Genomic DNA, 18,753 nt, shown 5'->3' on the forward strand with positions numbered 1-18,753 from the left:
TTCAACCCTGGGTAAGAAACACAGGTGCAGTCCTGCCTCTCTGGACCCTAATCAGAATATTGCTTCACCATTTAAGTTCAGACATTAAAATAAAAAAATTGAAGTGGCAGTTCAAACAAACAGCATAGTGTCATGTCCTGTTAAGAACTGATCAGAAAATTTCTCCTATACCTTCACAAGTCCCCTGCTTCCTCTCCACACCCACCAAAATCCCGTGCAACAAAGCATCCTGCCCTTTAAAATGTCTGTATTTAACATATTTGGTGATGATCCATTTGGTGGGTTTTTGAAGGTCCAGACACCACCAAAAGAAACCAAGAAGAAAAATAAAACCCCCACAGACTGCCAATCTCAGGAAGAAAAATGAGGACGCTAGCACTTCGTACTGCAACAACTCCCCAAACAATGTGGGAAGAGATGTGCTGGCACCTTATAAAAATCTTGAGAGAACAGCCTTGCAGTGGACTAAAGCCTTCTGCGCTCAGTGCAGTGTCATATAGTTGTGTCTACGCTAATACGCTTTGCAGATTTAGGAGTAAGTAAAGCTGGACCTTAATGTGCAGTACACTCAAGAGGTCATTAGGAAAACAGTACAGACAGCTGCATTTAACTAAAAAAAAAAAATCAGTGGAATTATTCACATACAAAAAGTTACAGGAACATGCATTTGGGAGGAAACAGGTACTTAAATTAATCCTTTCCAAATGAACATATGCAATAAAAATGGAATTAACACCTGCGCAGATAAAATACTTCAGCTCCCTTACATGGTGATGCTTGTGCTGCATTTTCTGTTGTTTCTAATAAGATTCCCGATAGCTCTGAAAACATGACGTAATCTCTGCAATGATGCAAAGAACTGCAGGTTACACAAGGCTTTACTTCTTGATCCTGTGGCATTGTTTTGTAGATAATTTTCCCCGTTAATAACAAACTGGATTCAGGAACCGTCTGGATCTGCAGGGGTTTGGAACATTTTTTTAAGGGGGCAAAAGACGCATCTAATACCCATGTTCCATGACAGCATGTTCAAAAGTAACCTCAGCGGAAATGAAGACAAGGAGATGTAGAGAGACACAGCTCGGAAACTGCGCAACAGGCCGGGGAGGAGAGGGCTGTGAAGACCTGGTGATCGAGTAACGGCTGCTCACATCTAAACAAACAAGTTCTTTTAATAGCTCAGCAACTTGAGCATTCAACTGAGTATCATTTTATCCTGGGTAATATCAACATCTAAAGATCAATGCAATAACAGGATTTTACATAATTTTTAGCCTTCTGGTCCCTAAACATTTTAAAACTAAACAAGGCATATCTTAGTTTTCCCCGCTATTTTGTTTTTATTTGGTAGGAATGTCAGTCAGGTGTCAGTCAGTCCCAAGGCTTTTTTTTTTTTTTAATTCTTCTCCCCTCTTCTTCACCTTCTTGAAGACAGGTTTATGCTAAGAACCATCCTCCGGATTTTTTCTTCGTTCTTTAAAATATTAGCTTTTACAGCACAGATCTTGTCCTGCTGGTCTTTAATCAACTGTTCCAGTTCAGCCAGATCAGCTTTTAACGGTTCTACAGCACTGTCTGTGATGCTGAAAGAGACACAAGGAGTGTAATGTTATTGGAAACATTACGCTGCTTCAGGCTACTTAAGCCTCCAAGAAAGTACATTCAATACTTGAAAGTCTGCAAAGTATTTAAGTTGTGCCCACCCTTCCTGAAAGAAGGTTTTGAATAAGAAGCACAAAGGCAAAGCTAACACCACGAACAGAGAAGAATATTGTTCGAGAGAGATCACCCACAATTCGGCACTAAACCCTCACTTCTTGGCTAACCCAGCTTTCCTGCTAAAACCCTTGGCAGTTATTTCACCCCGCACTATGCATACATCAAGCACTTCTTTCATTTTATCCGGCCAAAAGCGGCAACCACCTGGCCCGTGGATGAAGCAGCACCTGACTTTATGGGATGGAACACAGCAAGGACCAGAGAAGCCATGGCTGCCCCATCCCTGGCAGTGTTCGAGGCCAGGCTGGATGGGGCTGTGAGCAGCCTGGGCTGGTGGAAGGTGGCCCTGCCCGTGGCGGGGGGGTGGAACTAGGTCATCTTTTAAGGTCCCTTCCAGCCCAACTATTCTATGATTTTAAGGACACCCACCTTTTACAGGGGCCCGTGGGTCCTACCATGATACGCACGGTAACAGCCATCCCTCTGGGCCTCACCACAAGAGCTTAAATGAGAGAAGCACAAGTGGCAGAGAGGAACAAATGCAACTGCTGTGGTGGTTGCTGGCCTGCTACCAGCAGCTTCCTCCAATAAACCAGCAAGCCAGCAGCCAGACACCAACAACCACCAGCAGCATCCAGCTCCAGCAGGTAGACATCTGAGAAGAGGCAAGGTATATGAAAACTGACCCATCACTAGATGCTGACAAGGGCAGGCAATCCCACACCAATAGGAAATTTAATAAATCCTATGCTAATAAACCACAAGTGGGCTGATGCATCTTAAGTGAATAGGGCTGTTCGGCTTTAAAACAAATGTGCCCCCTTCTGTGACGCTTTGCTGATCTGCAGAACACTGAACAGCCAGGGAAGCGACAGGCTGAGCTAGCCTGCTGTCACTCCGAATTACCCAGTCACTTTGAGGACTCATTAGCTGAAGTCCACATCTCAAAATCATTTAGTTTTCCCCTCCTTTCTACCACATTAGCATAAATCACAAAAAACATCACTAGAAATTGCACTAACATTTCCCCAATGGAAATTAAATTGTCTTTCACAGAAGCAAAGAAAACAAAGACGTGCATCCAAATTCCAGTACATATGGGAAGCATTGTCATCGTCATGTCTGATACTCTGTAATTCTTTCCTGAAGGATTGGACATGCCCTAGCACTACACCCATCTGATTAGGACCGCATACGAACCCTTGTGAAGGGCAGGGATATGCTATGGCAGCCTGAGCTCGTGAAAGGGAGCCAAGCGGCTCTGCCGAGGGGACACTAGCCTGCCTGCAGTGTCACACAAAACAGCTAGCCGCTGTAAAGCTCGGTTTGACAAAAATCTGCAAACAAAATCAGCTGGGCAGTTCTTTCTTCTCACTCCCCCTGTCTTTCTGCACCACTGCCAAGGAGACAGCCTTGTCCTTAGTAAGCTCTGCCTGGAGCTCAGGGGACACACGGAGCCAGCGGATCACATACAGTCACCGTGCTGGAAACCAGCCGAAGTGTAAATGACTTGTTTGGCAAGGCCAAAGTTGATCCCCCGAGTAAGCACATGCCCAGGGAAAGGCCCGAGACTCGCTCCCTATCACTAGGTGCAGCACAAAGGAGAGCGATGCAATACCTCAGTTCCTCCAACCACAAAATACAGCCCAACAACTGTTCCCTTTCTCTTTGCAGAGGTGCTGCATTGGGAGGCCAACCAGACTTTTGAAGCCTGTCAAGGTTTTGGGATAGAAGGTGCTATATAAGTGCAAGGAATTAACATCGTTACACTTTATGTACAAACCAAAGCCCTGATTCCCACCCTAGCCAGTGGACTAAGCCAGCAGCTCTAAGTTTCTGACATTTAACACGTTGCTACCTACCAAGATAGGACTTAGCTAAGAACACCGCCCATACTTGCTTCTGCATGAATGAAGCACATGGACTGAGGGAACAGCAGGTCTGTCTAGGCTGACTGCGAATCCAGGAGGATCAATACCCAGTTCACGTTTAAGATCAGAGACACACAACTGGAAGTGACGTTCTGTTTTCAAGGAGCATAAACACACGCTGGTGAGACAAGTAAGGCCAAAGAAACTGCTTCTAGGCTTGACCTCCTTGTTTCTATTGCGCGTGTCACCTTTGCTCTCCTGGCTTTCCAATGTTGTTTTTTTAACCTTGCACAGATGACAGCTGTGTTAACACCACTGCAGAACACACCGAATTCAATGGCACAAAGAGAGCAGGTCGAGCTTTAGGAATCCACTCCTAGACCTGATTCAACATCTACTTTGTTTACTAAGCTCTTCCCTCATTGCTCCCTATATATTTGCGAAAAGAATGAAACAAATCAAACCCTCTCATATCACACAAACACTCGCATCTCCGCTGTCATGTACATCATGTGAAATTGAGCTGGAAAGACCTTAAGATTTTAACACTTTAAAAAAAAAAAAAAAACAGACTGCAAAAAAAAATCCCCAAACCACAAAAATGACTGATGATGAATCTGCTTTGAAAAATGAGTAAAACTCTCCTCTCTCCTGAATTCAGAAATCTGTCTCGAGATACCAACCAAACTTTCCCTGAGTACACTCACCTTTGCTCTTTCTGTAGAGCTTCTGCATGCTGTCTGTTCTCGTGCCGCCACATCTGCAACTCGTTCTTCATGGCATCCATGTCTTCTTGAATGTAATCCATGATCCTGCCAAGCGTAAGGGCACTCTGGCACAGAGTCTGAATAGAGGCCTGAAACTTCTCAATTTCTTTGGCTACCAAGTCTCTCTCTTTCTTCCTAGCTGCTTCCGATACAAAGGGCTTCTCCTAATAGGAAGGATGAATAAGAAGGAAAGCATCAAAACTAGGGAAAACGGTTGTTGTTCATGAGATACTGAACAAAGAATGCTTTGGAGACTAACTGTGAAGTAACTGGAGAAGTGTTTATGGCAGTCTGCAACAAAAGAGAAGAAACGAAGCAACAGCCTAGACACAGATGAGTAGACAGCATGCCATACGCAAGTCACCACCGCTGCAAAACTGTGCAATAGCATCAGCGATGTTGAATTGCTCGTCAGGTCACAAGCGCACAAAAGTAAAATTAGTATTTGATCCCATAAATGATCTCACTGATGTTGTCATTCTCAACATGGTCTTTCGCAAAGCAGTGGGTGTATCAGGGGGGAAGCCTCTTTTACATTCAGTCATGGTTTACTTCAACCTATTTCTATATATTGAAAGGAAAATTTCTGTGGCTTAACATGGCATCATTAAACAGAAGCTCAACAGACGCGTAATAAGCAACAACACTTTTGCTATCAATCTGCCGCTGCCACTGGCTGCCGCTGCGTTCGCTGTGTAAATCACACACCCATCCGTCACCGCGACACGCCACAGCCCTGCAGCAGGACACGGTGGATTGGCATTTACTCAGTAATGCTGCAAGTCACAATGTGTAACAATGACGAAAAAAAGGTCACGTTAAACTCTGGAGGAAGATGATGATACTCCAAAAGGCAGTAATTTGGAGAAGCAGCACCTCCGCTCACCATGTTATAGGCTACTGCACCACAAACATCCATCGGACTTGCTTGCCACCGTGTTTTGCTGCTATTTGGGAGCCATGGTGGATGCTGCAGGGCACAGCCTCCTCCTAGTTCTCATCAGTCCTTTCAAGATGCTTCTCTCCCTCCACTGTATCTGGATTTCCAGCTCCTAATGCTGGTCCTAATAATAGCACTTCAAGCTGCACAGCTAAAATAGACGGTGGTTATTCCGTGCCTTGTACTTCTGTTAACAGTGGTTGTAAAATCATGCAGGCTGCAGATGTGGCCTCAATAAACTCCACTACTCAAAAATAATTTGGTCTTGTGCACACTTCCCTCATGTGCAGCCAGCAGAGTCTCTGTGGTCAATCTCCTGAAGCCTTCAAGCTTACTGCAAGTTAAATACAGAGAAAGTGTTTGCTAAAGCGCAAAGTCATGGAGAGCAAGAGGATGCCATAAAAATAGCAAAGTGATGCCACATAACTAACACACTGCAATAATCTCATTCCAGAAAAGCCTTCCCTGAAAACAACCATCATCATAAAAGAAAAGTCCACTGGATTTTTTCCCCGCCATCAAGAAAAAACAAGCTAATTTTTTCTTTCTTTCCAAGACCCCTACAGGTTAACTTCCCAACCCGAGTTTTTCTTTAAGACACACAAAGTTTTAAGTAAAATTTTTTTAAAGTCATTTTGGTCATTTAATGTATGCCGGAAAACTAGAAAGGTCTTTCTCTACCACCCCAACCGCAGGATCAACCAATTCCTAAGCAGGGCTCCTCGCGGCTCAGCAAACACAGAGGTGGCAGTGTGCTTCCCTCGCGCTGGGACACCACATCTACCGCACTGTCCCCTCCTGCCCCCTTGGCCTGTCTTCCTGTGTGAGCTGCGGGCTGTTTGTTCAGCTGCGCTTGGAGGCAGCAGGGACTACTGCCAAACACATTTCAGCAGCCCTCGGCTTGCTGATGAACTCAGAGATATATATTATATATTTTAGAAAAATACTTCTAAAAGATTTGAAGGCTGAGATTTACTTGCGTCCAATGCTTGTGTTTTACCACACACGCGGTGCATGAAAACTGTGGGACTTCTGAGTTTACTGCCATTTTATAATGTTCAAGTTGTTTAATTAGGACCTGGGCTGAAGTGGCAAATGCTGCTGAACTTGTGACCTTTGCTTCCTAAGTCAGTTCACGAGTGCTGGCTAAACTGTTAAAAATAACACTCATCTTAATTCCTTCTCACTCGACCCATACCTCTCTCACAGAAGCAGGTGTTTCATTATACTACATTACAGAAAACACATTATTTAGATGCTTTCTGGAGCCATCCATGTGTTTGCTATCCTTTACGACGCAAAGATGAAAGCGCTGCTTCTTGACCCATTTTGTCCCCCGAGAGCGGGTGAGCACCCCCGTTCTGAGCACAGCTGCTTAGGGTTGAGCAGATCTTCTCCCCTGGGTCTCCTCCTCGGCCAGCGTCTGAGCACTGTGGCCAACCAAGTTCCCATCAGTGTTGTCCAGCCTCTCTCCCTGTTGATCTTGCAGCTCCCTGGAGAAGGGGCAGCCAGGGCAACGCTTCCTAAAGGCACAGATCACAGGACAGGGGCCTGGCACACCATCCGTGTACCAGGGCTCAGCACACATCGCAGGCCGACAGGAGTTTCTCTCCTGGAAATATTTTTTTGCCCCACCGCCTCGCTGCAGCTAGTAAAGATGTATGAGCAGATCTGCACTCTCACAGGGTTCCAAAACTCTTTGCCCTCTATCCTAACTCTTATTTTCCTAGTCCTTGCTACGTGCTGCGCTCCACCAAAGCCATAGGGAAAGCTTAATGCCTGGCACCAGGCATTGCTGGGTAATTGGGAAGTTAGCTGTATGAAGACAATCACCTTCAGTTCGGCAGCAGAGCAGAGCTGTGTCAGATCCAACAGCTTCCCAAGGAGAAGTCCCACGGCCTTGCCTTTCCTCTCCTCCCGAGTGCACCAAACCTTTACCGCTTTCCTCCCTGCCATCCATTTTAAGAAGCCACAGCCAAGAGAGAAGGAATTTGTTTCAAATACGGCGAGCTCAGAAGCGAGAAGACTCAGCCAGTCCATCATCTGAGGATACAGCTGCGTGTGTGAAAACTTGAGGAATGCTTCATTTTTGTTTTCCAAATACCGAGTTCAATGTTTTACGTTCTCTGGTGTGACCTCCCTGATACACAGACAGTCCAAGCAGCTACACTTCTCAACACCAGCAAGTATGGTATGAAAACAAAAAATAAAAAAGCGAAAAACCCACAATTCAGTAAACAAGCAAACCAGAACTGTATGCTATAAAACACAGATCCAACTAACAATTTGAAATATTCCATGCTAAAATACACAGCTGCTCAAAAAGCTGAAGTTGAAATAAACCACTGTTGAATATTTTCTGTGAACTGGGAAGATGTCCTTAGAGTGCATTAGTAAATTTTAAAAAATAATTTTAGTGTCCCTGTAACTCCAGCATACTCTTTGTGTAGTTGAATTGTTCAAAACTGATATAAAAAGGACAAAATATTGTCCCATCCAAAATAATTTCAAGTACTGAAACGACTACCACCAAAAATCTATTAAATTCTACTTGGAATTAAAACAGGTACATCAATAGGCTTGTTAAAAAAACCCTCTGTCTTTCAAACACAATGTGTGATATTGAAGTGGTGTAAGAACACACAGAAGTTTTTTAGTGTTAAGTCTCTAAAGGAGAAGCACTTAAATGTCAAGTTCCCAATAAAAATGTCCCAACATCTGAAGGTGGCACAGGTTGTCCCTCCTCACACGAGTTAAAAAATAACCATCAATTTTTTTTCTTTCATTTCACCAACACTTACACTACCAAGATGCCATGTTACATCTTCCTGCAGCCTACAGAAAGCTGAGCTCAGGACAGAGAATTATCACCATAAAACACTCAAGCTTTGCCAGCTGATTATTGTTGATTATAATTGTTGATTAGAAGCAATTATGAAGGGTGAAAAAAGCCATACTGTCTGTTCTCTGTTTCATAGTTACAGTTATGGGTTAAAATCTACATGGGACGCTCTTTAAATCACTAAGAATTATGGCAGATGGTTTATTACAACAGGCAACGTGGGTGGTAAGAGTCCTGAATGCCACCTTTGCTCATTTTGCACAAACATGTAACAGGATATATTCAGTTTTAAGAAAAATGCCAGAATCAGAATTGTTCCAGTCTATTTAATTAGGCCATACACCTCAATGAACTCTCCTTTCACAAAAGCCCAAGAATCAATAAATTATCCCCATATAAAAGACTCTATCACTTCTGTAGGCCCAACACGCTTCCTTCATGTTTTTCATAAGGCACCAAGATAAATGTTTATTTTGGATTCCTGGGAAAATGTCTGCCTTTCCCATTACCTCAACGTGAACAGAACACAATGTGGACTCGGATGCAGGGACCTGAGAAATTAAAAAGCAGGAATTTTCTTTTTCATCAATAAAGGGGAAATTATCAACAGGGCACCAGAAACCACCAGAATTTACTTGTGTTTCATTTACCCTCACTAAAGCAATTAGTATAAATATTGCAGTGTGCACAGCTCCATAAAAATGGATCATTTGCAACACATCCATTTCTGATAGCCGGGCTGTTGAGGGCATTTGAAGTACCCAACATCTACTAAGCTAAAAAGGTGATACGAATTCCTCCCCCCCCCCTTTGAAATTTATTTCTAGAAACAGTATTTGCTTACTTTTATAGTTTCTCCTTTCTTTCAATTTTTTTAATTAACAGTTTTAAAATATGAATCAAATTATAACAAACATCCATCAAGCACTTAATAGTTTCTACAGCCCTTTTTAACTATTGTATTACGTCCCGTTACGAAAACAGACCCAAGTAATCATAGTTTTATTGAGCTATACCATTTCCCCCCTACCTCTTTCTATAGGACAGGACAGAAACTTCATTTTGGACAAATAATTTTGATACATTCAATGCAAAAACAACAAGGTGGGTTTTTTTTATTGTACAAAATATTTTTTGATCATAAAGGGTGTTTTCTTTTCCTGGTTTTTACAGAGTCTGCATTTTAAGTAGATTGTAACTATCCACTAGGGATCACCATAAGAAACTCTTTCACAGAAACACAGGGAAAACAGTAATGTTAAATCATTTCAAATGAACAGGATGCTTTTTCTGCTTATGCCAGGTACTGAGTTCAGTAACAGGCCAAGGAATAGGAGACATAATGTTCTTTACCATTAGATTTAGCAGTTTGACCTGCCTCTCAGTTCCAAGGCACCAAAAGAAAATAAAAGGATAGCTCTTTAAAGGATGCAAATTTATTTGTTTGGCTTTTGTTGTTGGTTTTTTTGGGTTTTTTTTAGGGTGGTGGTGGTTCCCCCTGCCCCCCCTCCCGTTCACATTTGATACCTCTAACAAGAGCTGCACTTTTCACACGTACATAAACACCCCAGCTCAGCCCCCAGAGCCAGTCTGCTTTGCTTCACGCTCAGCCTGTGTTGGGGAGAAGGCAGTTCATAAAACCTTATGTGTTTGGTGCAGCCTTCAGCACGCTAAGCAGAATCCTATGGGTCTGACCACACACATGCCAAGAGACAACTCTAGCGGTAATTAATGATAGCAGAAAGTATTAATTCAGCCATAATGGCATACTGGGTGCCAGTCCTCCCCAGCTTTCCTATTCTGCTCATAGTGCTGAAACTCTGGGTCCAGGACCATGTCCTGTTGAAAAAGCAGCTTCTTTCCTGTTCAAAAAGCATTTGCAATAAATTTGTTCCTTGTGTTAAAACAACTGCCTTCACACCAATGTATACTCCAGCCAAATCCACTGATAAGCTCTTGAAACATATGAAAGTCACCTGTACTGTGTCCTACAACACACCACTGCTACATAGCTGATGCACTGCATCCTCTCTGAGGGATGGAAATCACAGCTGTCCCACTGCACTTTTATATATCCTTTCTGTTTAACGTATCCATCTGCTGTCTCATGTTGTATTTATACTGCACCCACCGGAGAGAACATTTTGTGCTTTTGTGCACAAAGGCCACAGCAAAGGAGCCATGATACCAGGAATATCACAAGAGTGACAAAAATCCTGTTCCTGTGTTCACAGCTTGTAATGCAATTACTTGGGGGCCACGTTTTTTTTTCTGAGAGTCGGCAGTAGCATAACAAGGACACTCAAGCATACACTCATTCAATTTAAGCTCCTGTGGTGCTTGTCCGCTGGGTACAGTTCTGATTTTCCGGGAATTGCATGCTTGCAGCAAAACTTTGTCACTGCAGCTTTATTCGGATGACTGCATTAACATCACATCACCATGAACAGAGCTGTCACACAAAGGTGAAAGCCCTTCTGCAGGTAACTCCTACTAAATTTTACTGTCAGCATTTCTCATGACAAACTACGCTGGCAGGATGCTGAGAAGCTGTGGTCTTGGGTGGTGAGCCCTTCAAAATACTTAAATGGTGGGATATATGAATACATCTGGTTAACGTGACATGTTAACTAATTGCATTGACTGGAGGAGACACCCAATGTCATGCAGCTGATGGATTAATACAAAAATCAATGACCTGAAGAACTTTAAACAAAATCAGCAATGATTGTATTTGTTCTAAGCTTACAAGTACATACTTAATTTATCACATTTGTAATTAAATTTAATATTACCCAGGTGCTAAGCTATTTAATATCACTTGTTCCTTGCAGAAACCTCAAAGCTGCTGCTTTTCTGAAGCTCGTGAACTGTATTTGGTAGTGCAAAGATGGGAATTCTGCAATCCCACTTGCTTAAACTATTTAATAACCTGCCTACATTTTCCACACATCAAATAAATGAAGTGGAATACAAAATGTAACATCTGTTTCTTTCTCTGTTTAACATTAGAGAGTTAGATTCTAAACAAATACATTTAGGAAGTCTTTTTAGGAATTTGTTAGGCTGAACAGAACTAATCAAGGCAGCAAAAATGTTGTGTATTTCCAGAGTGACCTCTTTGTTTGACCTGAAAATTGTGTATATTATTTTAAGTTTCTGCACATGCAAAACCTACATGATGAAAGTCCCAGTCTTCTTTCCTTTTCTCTTTTTCTTTATTAAAACTTCTTAAAAAGCAAATGCATGTTTGGGAGACACAGCACATAAAAGCATTCCTCTGAAACCTTTTAACACAAATAAATGCTCCTCGGCAATCAGAAGTTAGAAGTAAAGGTGTGAAACATCCCCAAGAGTTCACCAGTGTTACATTTGGACTAAGTATTAATTCTAAACAACTTCACCTAATTTCTAGTTGATTAATCCACAATAAATCAGCTAGATCCATTGATCATTTTCTTGCTGAATACTGGACTTACTAAAGTACTACCCAAAAGTTCTAGCACTTAAAGAGTACAAACGTATTTTTTTCTCCCTTCATTTTCCCAACTGGCAGAAGAACAAGGCTTAATAATGACTAATGAATATAACTGGGAAAATATTTCATTTACTTTTTATGTCTTAAATAGTTCAACGAAACGATGGAAGATTCTTACTGATGGACACAAGGATAACCATCATTTCATCAGACATAATTTCCCAAAGCAAGTATTTTTTCAAATTTTCGCTGGACTTCTGGTTACCTTACTCCAAAATACAGAAGTACAATTACATTTTACTCTCAATGCCTAATACATTTTGGAATACAGTTGCATACTGATGTAGAAGATATTTCTTCTGGAGAGTTTGATGGAAAACAAATTAAATAAGAAAACTGACAGTCTGGGGAGAAATGGTCAAATCCCAGACTGATACTGCTTCCCAGCAGACTGCAGAGCTAGACCTGGCATAAAACCCACGGCCATTTGAACACAGCATGCTGGCCAGAGTTCACTGACCCATTCTTGCAGTCCCATCAACATAACGGGACATGGTTTCCCCTTGCCTGCCTAGACCACTTGGCAGGAATAAACCACTTGAAATGCTTCCTTCTTTTTAATTACTTTTGCTGTCTTTCTCCAAAGAGATTTCACAGACCAGTAACTATTCCTCCCAGAACTGCTGGTCTGCAGTCTCACAAGACAAAATATCTTGCCACTGCCTTCCTCCTGACGTTAAGAACATCCCTCAGATGGGAGGCAAGTTCACAATGCTAGGGTGACATGAGCATGCCAGACCTCCACCTGCCACCCTCCGCATATCTGGTCCCTGAAATATTCCCAGAGGCAATGCCACGTTGGAAATGTATTTTTTACTTTTACTGTCTCCTGCATCACAGTGTCTCTATCCCCTAAAATAAATTCCCAGGATTCAGCAATGTCTCCAGCTCATGTTTTCTTAACTACATCTATCAAGTCCCAGTCACCAACTCTGAGCACTTTTAATCATCTTTTCCATTGATTCCCCCCCCTCCCCCCCCGCTGTCAGGAAAGCCACGCTTCTCCTCTCTGGATTGCAACGACTTCAACAACATAATTTGAAAAGCAGTAGCAGCAAAGAAACCTACTCTGCAGTAGCAGCCAGCTGCTTGGATATGAGATCAGATGATATTCCAGGAGCTTAGCATTGTATGCAAGTTTTCACGTGATGGACTAGGAAGTCAGCACGTTTTTTTCCAGAATTAGTTGTCTATTATCAGTGCTGCTAACGCAGATCAGTGCTTCAAAAGATCCAACAAAAGACAAACAAGGACTGAATGAATGTTTTAGAGACTGAAAACAGGCGCCAGGACTAAATGGTTATTGTAGAAGGACACCATTGTCCACGTGCATTTACAAAAATCTAAGGGGTTAAAAGGGAATAGTTTTAATTGCTCTTATTCAGAACAAAAACCCCAGAAAATTTAGCACTGACACCAGAGGAAGCTTCCCGAGCATGAAACCTATGCAATTTTGTAAACCCTTCCCCACTGTCCCTTTCTATGCCCAGTGCGTAAGCTGACAGGTCACACCACCAACCAGCACAGCCTACAGCGCAATCGTGTACCGGTGGAAGACATTAATAAATGAACTGCTAATGCTGCTCCCAAACTTGGTCTCGAGACTGCTGGTCCAACAGCACCACCTAGTAATAAAACCGGGAACAGGAGCAGCTGGATCGCGCCTCCGCACCGGTGCCAGCTCAGCACCACTCCAGCAACCAGCTTTAGAGCTACTGCATAAACAGCAATGGCAACTTTTACCCCTTCGTTGCTCCAACCAGTTAGGTAATGACAGAACTTATTCAAAAAGGCACATTTTCACATCAGACGTATTCATTGGCCATAGCCAGCCGTGTTTCAGTGATCAGCACACAGACGCTACGAGCTGCACGTTTGTAAGAAACGGTAATTCAGCAAGCTGGGCAAAGCTGTAACTACTCATAACCGTTTATGAGCTGGAAACTAAAGGTGCTTTCCTGTTTTAAGGATTCATTTTCTTCATTAACCTCAGCCTCTGCAATACACGAAAGGAGTTTTCTCCCAGGCAAGGAGGCCTGTAGCTCAGACAGTCCCAAACTTCAGGGAGGGAGATACTCCCCCTGGAGTCTGATCTGCCATCCCAACTTTCTCAGTGTGCTGGGGAAGAAATGAAAAGCAGGATGTGTAGCAGCGTAACCCGTTACCCCTGGACATGAAAGCATATGGAGGTATCTCTGTTTAAGAAGAGAGAACTGTTGATTTTACCCTCCCAAAATTCAACACCGTGTCCCTTTGTAACCACCTCTACAATCTGCAACAAAAGTTATACAAGTTCTAGGAAGGACCATTTTTTAAAAACATTCTACTATCTACCATGGTTTTAGCCCCTCAGCGACTTTTTTTTTCTGCTGTACACTTTGCTCATAACCTATCATAATATCATTACTCATTCCCAAATTACTATAGCTGATAAAGCCAAAAGAGGCAGTCAAGTGGTCAATGCTTCAGAAATCAATGATTTCCAACAGCTTTTTGAAAGAGCTTGATGCTCTGTGAAAAGCTGCGCTCTCTAGGTCTGAGTTGCAGCGTCTTAAAACAGAATGACAAATTATAGATCATTCCTGAAAAAGGATATTGGTAATAAAAAACTACAATACTGAATGAACATTCAAAAAAATAAATATGATGCGATTGGAATTGAAGATCTAAGAGTCCATGAAAAGCACTCGCCTTTCCAAAACATTACATACCTGCCTGTATTTTTATAACAGCACCCTGCAATGCATTCCTCAGTGCCTCCTCACCAGCGCATCAAACTAGCTTAGTGATTTAGAAACTTTCCAAAAGGCCAGTGGATCAGAAAAGCCCATCTAAATGCTCTGCCTTTTGCTGCTTCTTGTAACATGAGCTCTGCAGGGCTGTGAAAAAACAAGACCTCTCCAGCTGTGACAGAAAGACACTGAAACTAGGGGGGTAAACTTTTTGCTTTGGGTTTGTGATCACTGCTAGACCCTTTCTAGACCTTCTGCAAGTGATCAAGACAACAAAAACCAACAAGGAAACCCAGCTACAAGCAAAATTTCTTTCCCATTCCTAACTACTGATTGTGGAAAAAAATCAAATCATTTCATAGATTCAGACCTGAATGCTGGGGTAAGCTAGGATGTTACTAGTGAAACAAAATATAGACATACATTACACGGTTAACTGTACCAGAGATCCCTTTTTTTTTTTTTTAGACAATGATAATGACTGCTGGGCAATAGGATACTGCTCTTCAAATGCCCAGAACACAAGTAAAATTGAAACAATAATGGTGCAGCTGTGCAAACGCACAGCATGTCCTACTACATCTAGGGCAAGGCTGAAATCAGCAGACTTTGTTCTGGAAAACAAAAGAATAGGCTAAAGAAGGCTCCCTGAAAATTTGTACTAAAATACTAAAAAAAAACCCCTTCAAACCACAAAAATTTTGTGAAAGGGAGCGCACTGTACAGAGAAAGTAACAACACAGAATCACAGAATCATTTAGGATGGAAAAGACCTTTAAGATCATAAACTCCAACCGTTAACCCAGCACTGCCAAGTCCATCATTCCTTTACCGTCAGAATTAATAGCAGCAGCCACTTCATTGATTTCAAGAGAAAAAATAATCTTTCAACATGTCATTCTTCCCTCGCCCTCCCCAAAATTCTACCATGTACTCAGCGAGCCCTTCTGTCGAGCCGGCGCCTTCTGTCCAGCCGCTGTCAGGGTCCCCTAAAGCAAGCATTGAAATCTCATATAAAGGAACTGGCTCAGACAACCTTAAGACATCTGACAGACTAATGGAGAACAAAAGCAGCATAACACATCAAGGAGGAAATCTTGATCATAAATAGAAAAAAAAACCACATTTGAGCCATAGAAAAAGGTCTTGATTATAATATTTAATAGTCACAGTTCTTTGAAGGCCATTACCATCTTACCCTCTCTGTTGTCTTTGACAATTTCTGTGATGCCTCATAATCTTTCTTCGTTTCTAGGATTCTTTTTACAAGCCCACCTGTTGGAAAATCAGTATAATTCTCAGCATTGGTTGGCACTAAAATGTTGTTTTAAACATTCAGACAATAAAATCAAAACCAACTGCTTAATATTTTTTTAATGTAAACAATTTTTAGAGCAATATGAACAGCATTTTATTATGTATTTTAATTATTGAGATAGAAGGTATTTGTTATTCGATCTTTTTTCTCCAACATCCTCTAAACCAAACTGTATCATCAGTATCACTTACTGAACAATTCCTGGTAGAGAACCAGGTCTCTGAGCTGTATTAACACAAAGGCTTTTCCTTTGCACCCCTCTTCAGAAGAATTCAGGAACTGCATGGTAGGTATACAGATAGATATTCCTTTGTGAGGAATTTTTGGATGCAAAGTGTATCTGCCTAAGCCACATCCAGTGCAACCATAATGGAAGCCCCTGAATCAGTGATCTGAGGTCACAAGTAAGCATAAATACTGTTGAGAACTGGTCCATCAATTTTTCTAAAAGCTTTTCTATAACTTGCCTTGAACAGCCAACCCCATCTCATATGTCAAAGCTGACAAGCTGTACCTGACACTGTAAGAAAATTTATGAGTTTTATGCAGAATTTTAAATCCTGCTGACATTAAAGATTTATAGAAAATCTGTACTTAACATCAGTGTAAATCCAGCTGCACAAGTAAACAAGACTACATTTGATAAATAATTTCTGTTTTTCTTGCAAAAGCTGCAAGCTCCTACCCTCAGGAGGTATTTTTCTGCTTTATTCAGCATTTTAAGTGTTCAGCATTTGGTTTAAACCCATGGTTTTATTCTATGGATATATAAATGTATATAAAAGCAAACATACCATGCTTTTGATCCTCAACCAGCTCCACTTCTGGCTCCTACAGATGCAGGAAAACATCTTTAGTTGCAAAACGCTGGCATTGCTATAACATACTATTCAAAACAACTATTCAAAAATTTTCAGCCAGAAGCTACTTAAACAAGTAAATTACAAACAATCTATGGAAAAAGGTTCTATAAATTTGTAACATGAACAGACCATTTCCATATCTGGCATTTCTGGCAGCAGCGGTGCTGCTTCCACCACAAACTGGTCATCATCATCATCGGAGATCTGCTGGTCTATGATCACGCTTGCGACCATTTTACCGCTACCACTCCTGTAAGAGGCATAATAAAAACGAAAACCTATTAAGAACCATCCAAACCTATTAAAATCTATCCAGAATAGAAGAGACAACAGTATCCTTCCTTCCATAAAATAAAGCAGCACCAACTAAAAGCACATCAAATTCTGTCATTTCCATTCACTGCCCAACTCTGAAAACAGTTAGCCATTCTTCTCTCGCAAAAGGATGTTTATTTTCCTTCTAAACTTACTACTTCAGGGACTGGCCCTTATCAGAGATCAAGTAAGCCATTTTGTTCATAGTTTCAAATGGCTGTTTCAGCCTTTTTTGGACACCAGCTATTCACTGCATGTTTACTGTTCTACGTTTATTTGTTTCAGAGCTCCCAAAGGCAAAAAAGTTAAGTCACATTTTTGAACTTCCAGATATAGCTACCAACCGTAACTTTTAGATAACACACTGGACTGGCAGAAACAACAAAACAGGCTTGACTTTTCCAGTCTGAAGCAATGAGCAGTGAGGTCAACAGCCTTAAAGCCGCTCAGCGGCAGGTGAGGCACAGAAGACCTGAGAACAGCATGGCACAAGAGCTAGAAACAACTGCTCCGCATCTCCCACATTCCTCACCTTTCTGGAAGCAAGGCCTCCACACTTTCTTGACGTTTTACTCGGGGCGGTGCTGGCCGGGCACTGCTAGGACGGGGAATACGTCTGCAATAACAAAGATGCTTTTTCATGTATACTATAAAAAGAAGCCTCACGTGTCCTCCAAAGGAACAGACATAGCTCACGTGTGTGTACAAGTAAATCAGTCAATAACAACACTGAAGACATCCCCAATATGCAATTCAATTGCAATAGCGATTATCACAATATTTGCCGTCCTAGGAGTCTATGAAAATCTAGACAGTGTGTCCTAAAACAAAAAAACACTATGATTCCGTGTAAATCCGTATCTTGATTTGTCTCACTAAAAAAAAACAACACATATGCAGACAGTTATTTATCATTAATAATAAATTTAGCAGTAATAGTACACACTGCAATGTAAACTGAAAAAAAAAAAATATTTTCACAAGTGATGCAATTACAGAAGCCTTCCCTGGGCAATGAAAAACTAAATGGGGATTCAAAAGGCAAGTTCATCTTATCCGTAACACCATGCTTATGAAATGCACATATGTAATGCAACCTTCTTCTCATTACTCTCCACACGTCCCTCATATTTTAATAACATTACATCGAAGCACTTTATGGATTAAGAAAGTAATTCCAAAACATTTCACTATGTTCAAGTTTTCTTTATAGAAGGAAATGAAAGTGAATAAAGGGGAACCATACGTGGGAGAGTATTTATTATCTGGTACCACTAGAAGAAGCGTACTGCTCCAAGTTTCCTTACTCTTTTCAAATGGCCTGACTGTATTACCTCTAGACACATCGTAGTTTGATTCAAACAGAATAAAGGACAGGAACAAACCTTTGGATAGGCTGAGGTGGAACATCATTAAGCATTTCACTGTTTTCAGATACTGCAGGCTTTTCAGCAGCTACATTCTCTGTTTCTCCTTCTATCAAACAAAACAAACATAAATTATGGCTTAGCAGGGCAAGGCAAGTCTAACTTTTGACAGTATTTTGAATCTTATCAGCACTATAATTGAACATGTGCTCATGAAATAACATCACATGACAAACTTTTAAAATTAAAAATAAAATTCTATAAGCTTTTATTGAAGTTAATATCTTGTGAAATTCCAGTTTTTAAACACCTTGAGGCATTCACAATTCAAAAGGGACACTGAAAAAGCATGTAAAATGGTTCTATTTTTTATTTGCTTCTTAATCTTATGAATTTCCCTCATCTATGAAAATGAGATCATCTCAAATCTTTCATAGTTGCATGGTAACATTTGCAATATTTCAAGTTCCTCGTTATACAA

The 18,753-nt window shown here is 41.3% G+C and overlaps 1 protein-coding gene across 1 annotated transcript in view; it reads right to left on the minus strand.

The window, feature by feature from the left end:
* Positions 1–1,152: 1,152 nt before the first annotated feature.
* Positions 1,153–18,753, minus strand: part of TRAF3IP1 (TRAF3 interacting protein 1) — a 50,888-nt gene continuing 33,287 nt past the window's right edge. The window contains exons 9-15 of the mRNA XM_080400693.1: positions 18,291–18,381; positions 17,438–17,521; positions 16,720–16,840; positions 16,522–16,558; positions 15,608–15,684; positions 4,298–4,521; positions 1,153–1,583 (exon numbers count right to left, since the gene is read on the minus strand). Coding sequence (XP_080256819.1) covers positions 1,418–1,583; positions 4,298–4,521; positions 15,608–15,684; positions 16,522–16,558; positions 16,720–16,840; positions 17,438–17,521; positions 18,291–18,381 — 800 coding nt within the window. The 3' untranslated portion in view covers positions 1,153–1,417. The remainder of the gene's footprint in view (positions 1,584–4,297; positions 4,522–15,607; positions 15,685–16,521; positions 16,559–16,719; positions 16,841–17,437; positions 17,522–18,290; positions 18,382–18,753) is intronic.

The sequence above is a fragment of the Falco punctatus genome, assembly GCF_963210335.1.
Source record: "Falco punctatus genome assembly, chromosome: 8".
In the NCBI taxonomy this organism is placed as follows: Eukaryota; Metazoa; Chordata; class Aves; order Falconiformes; family Falconidae; genus Falco; species Falco punctatus.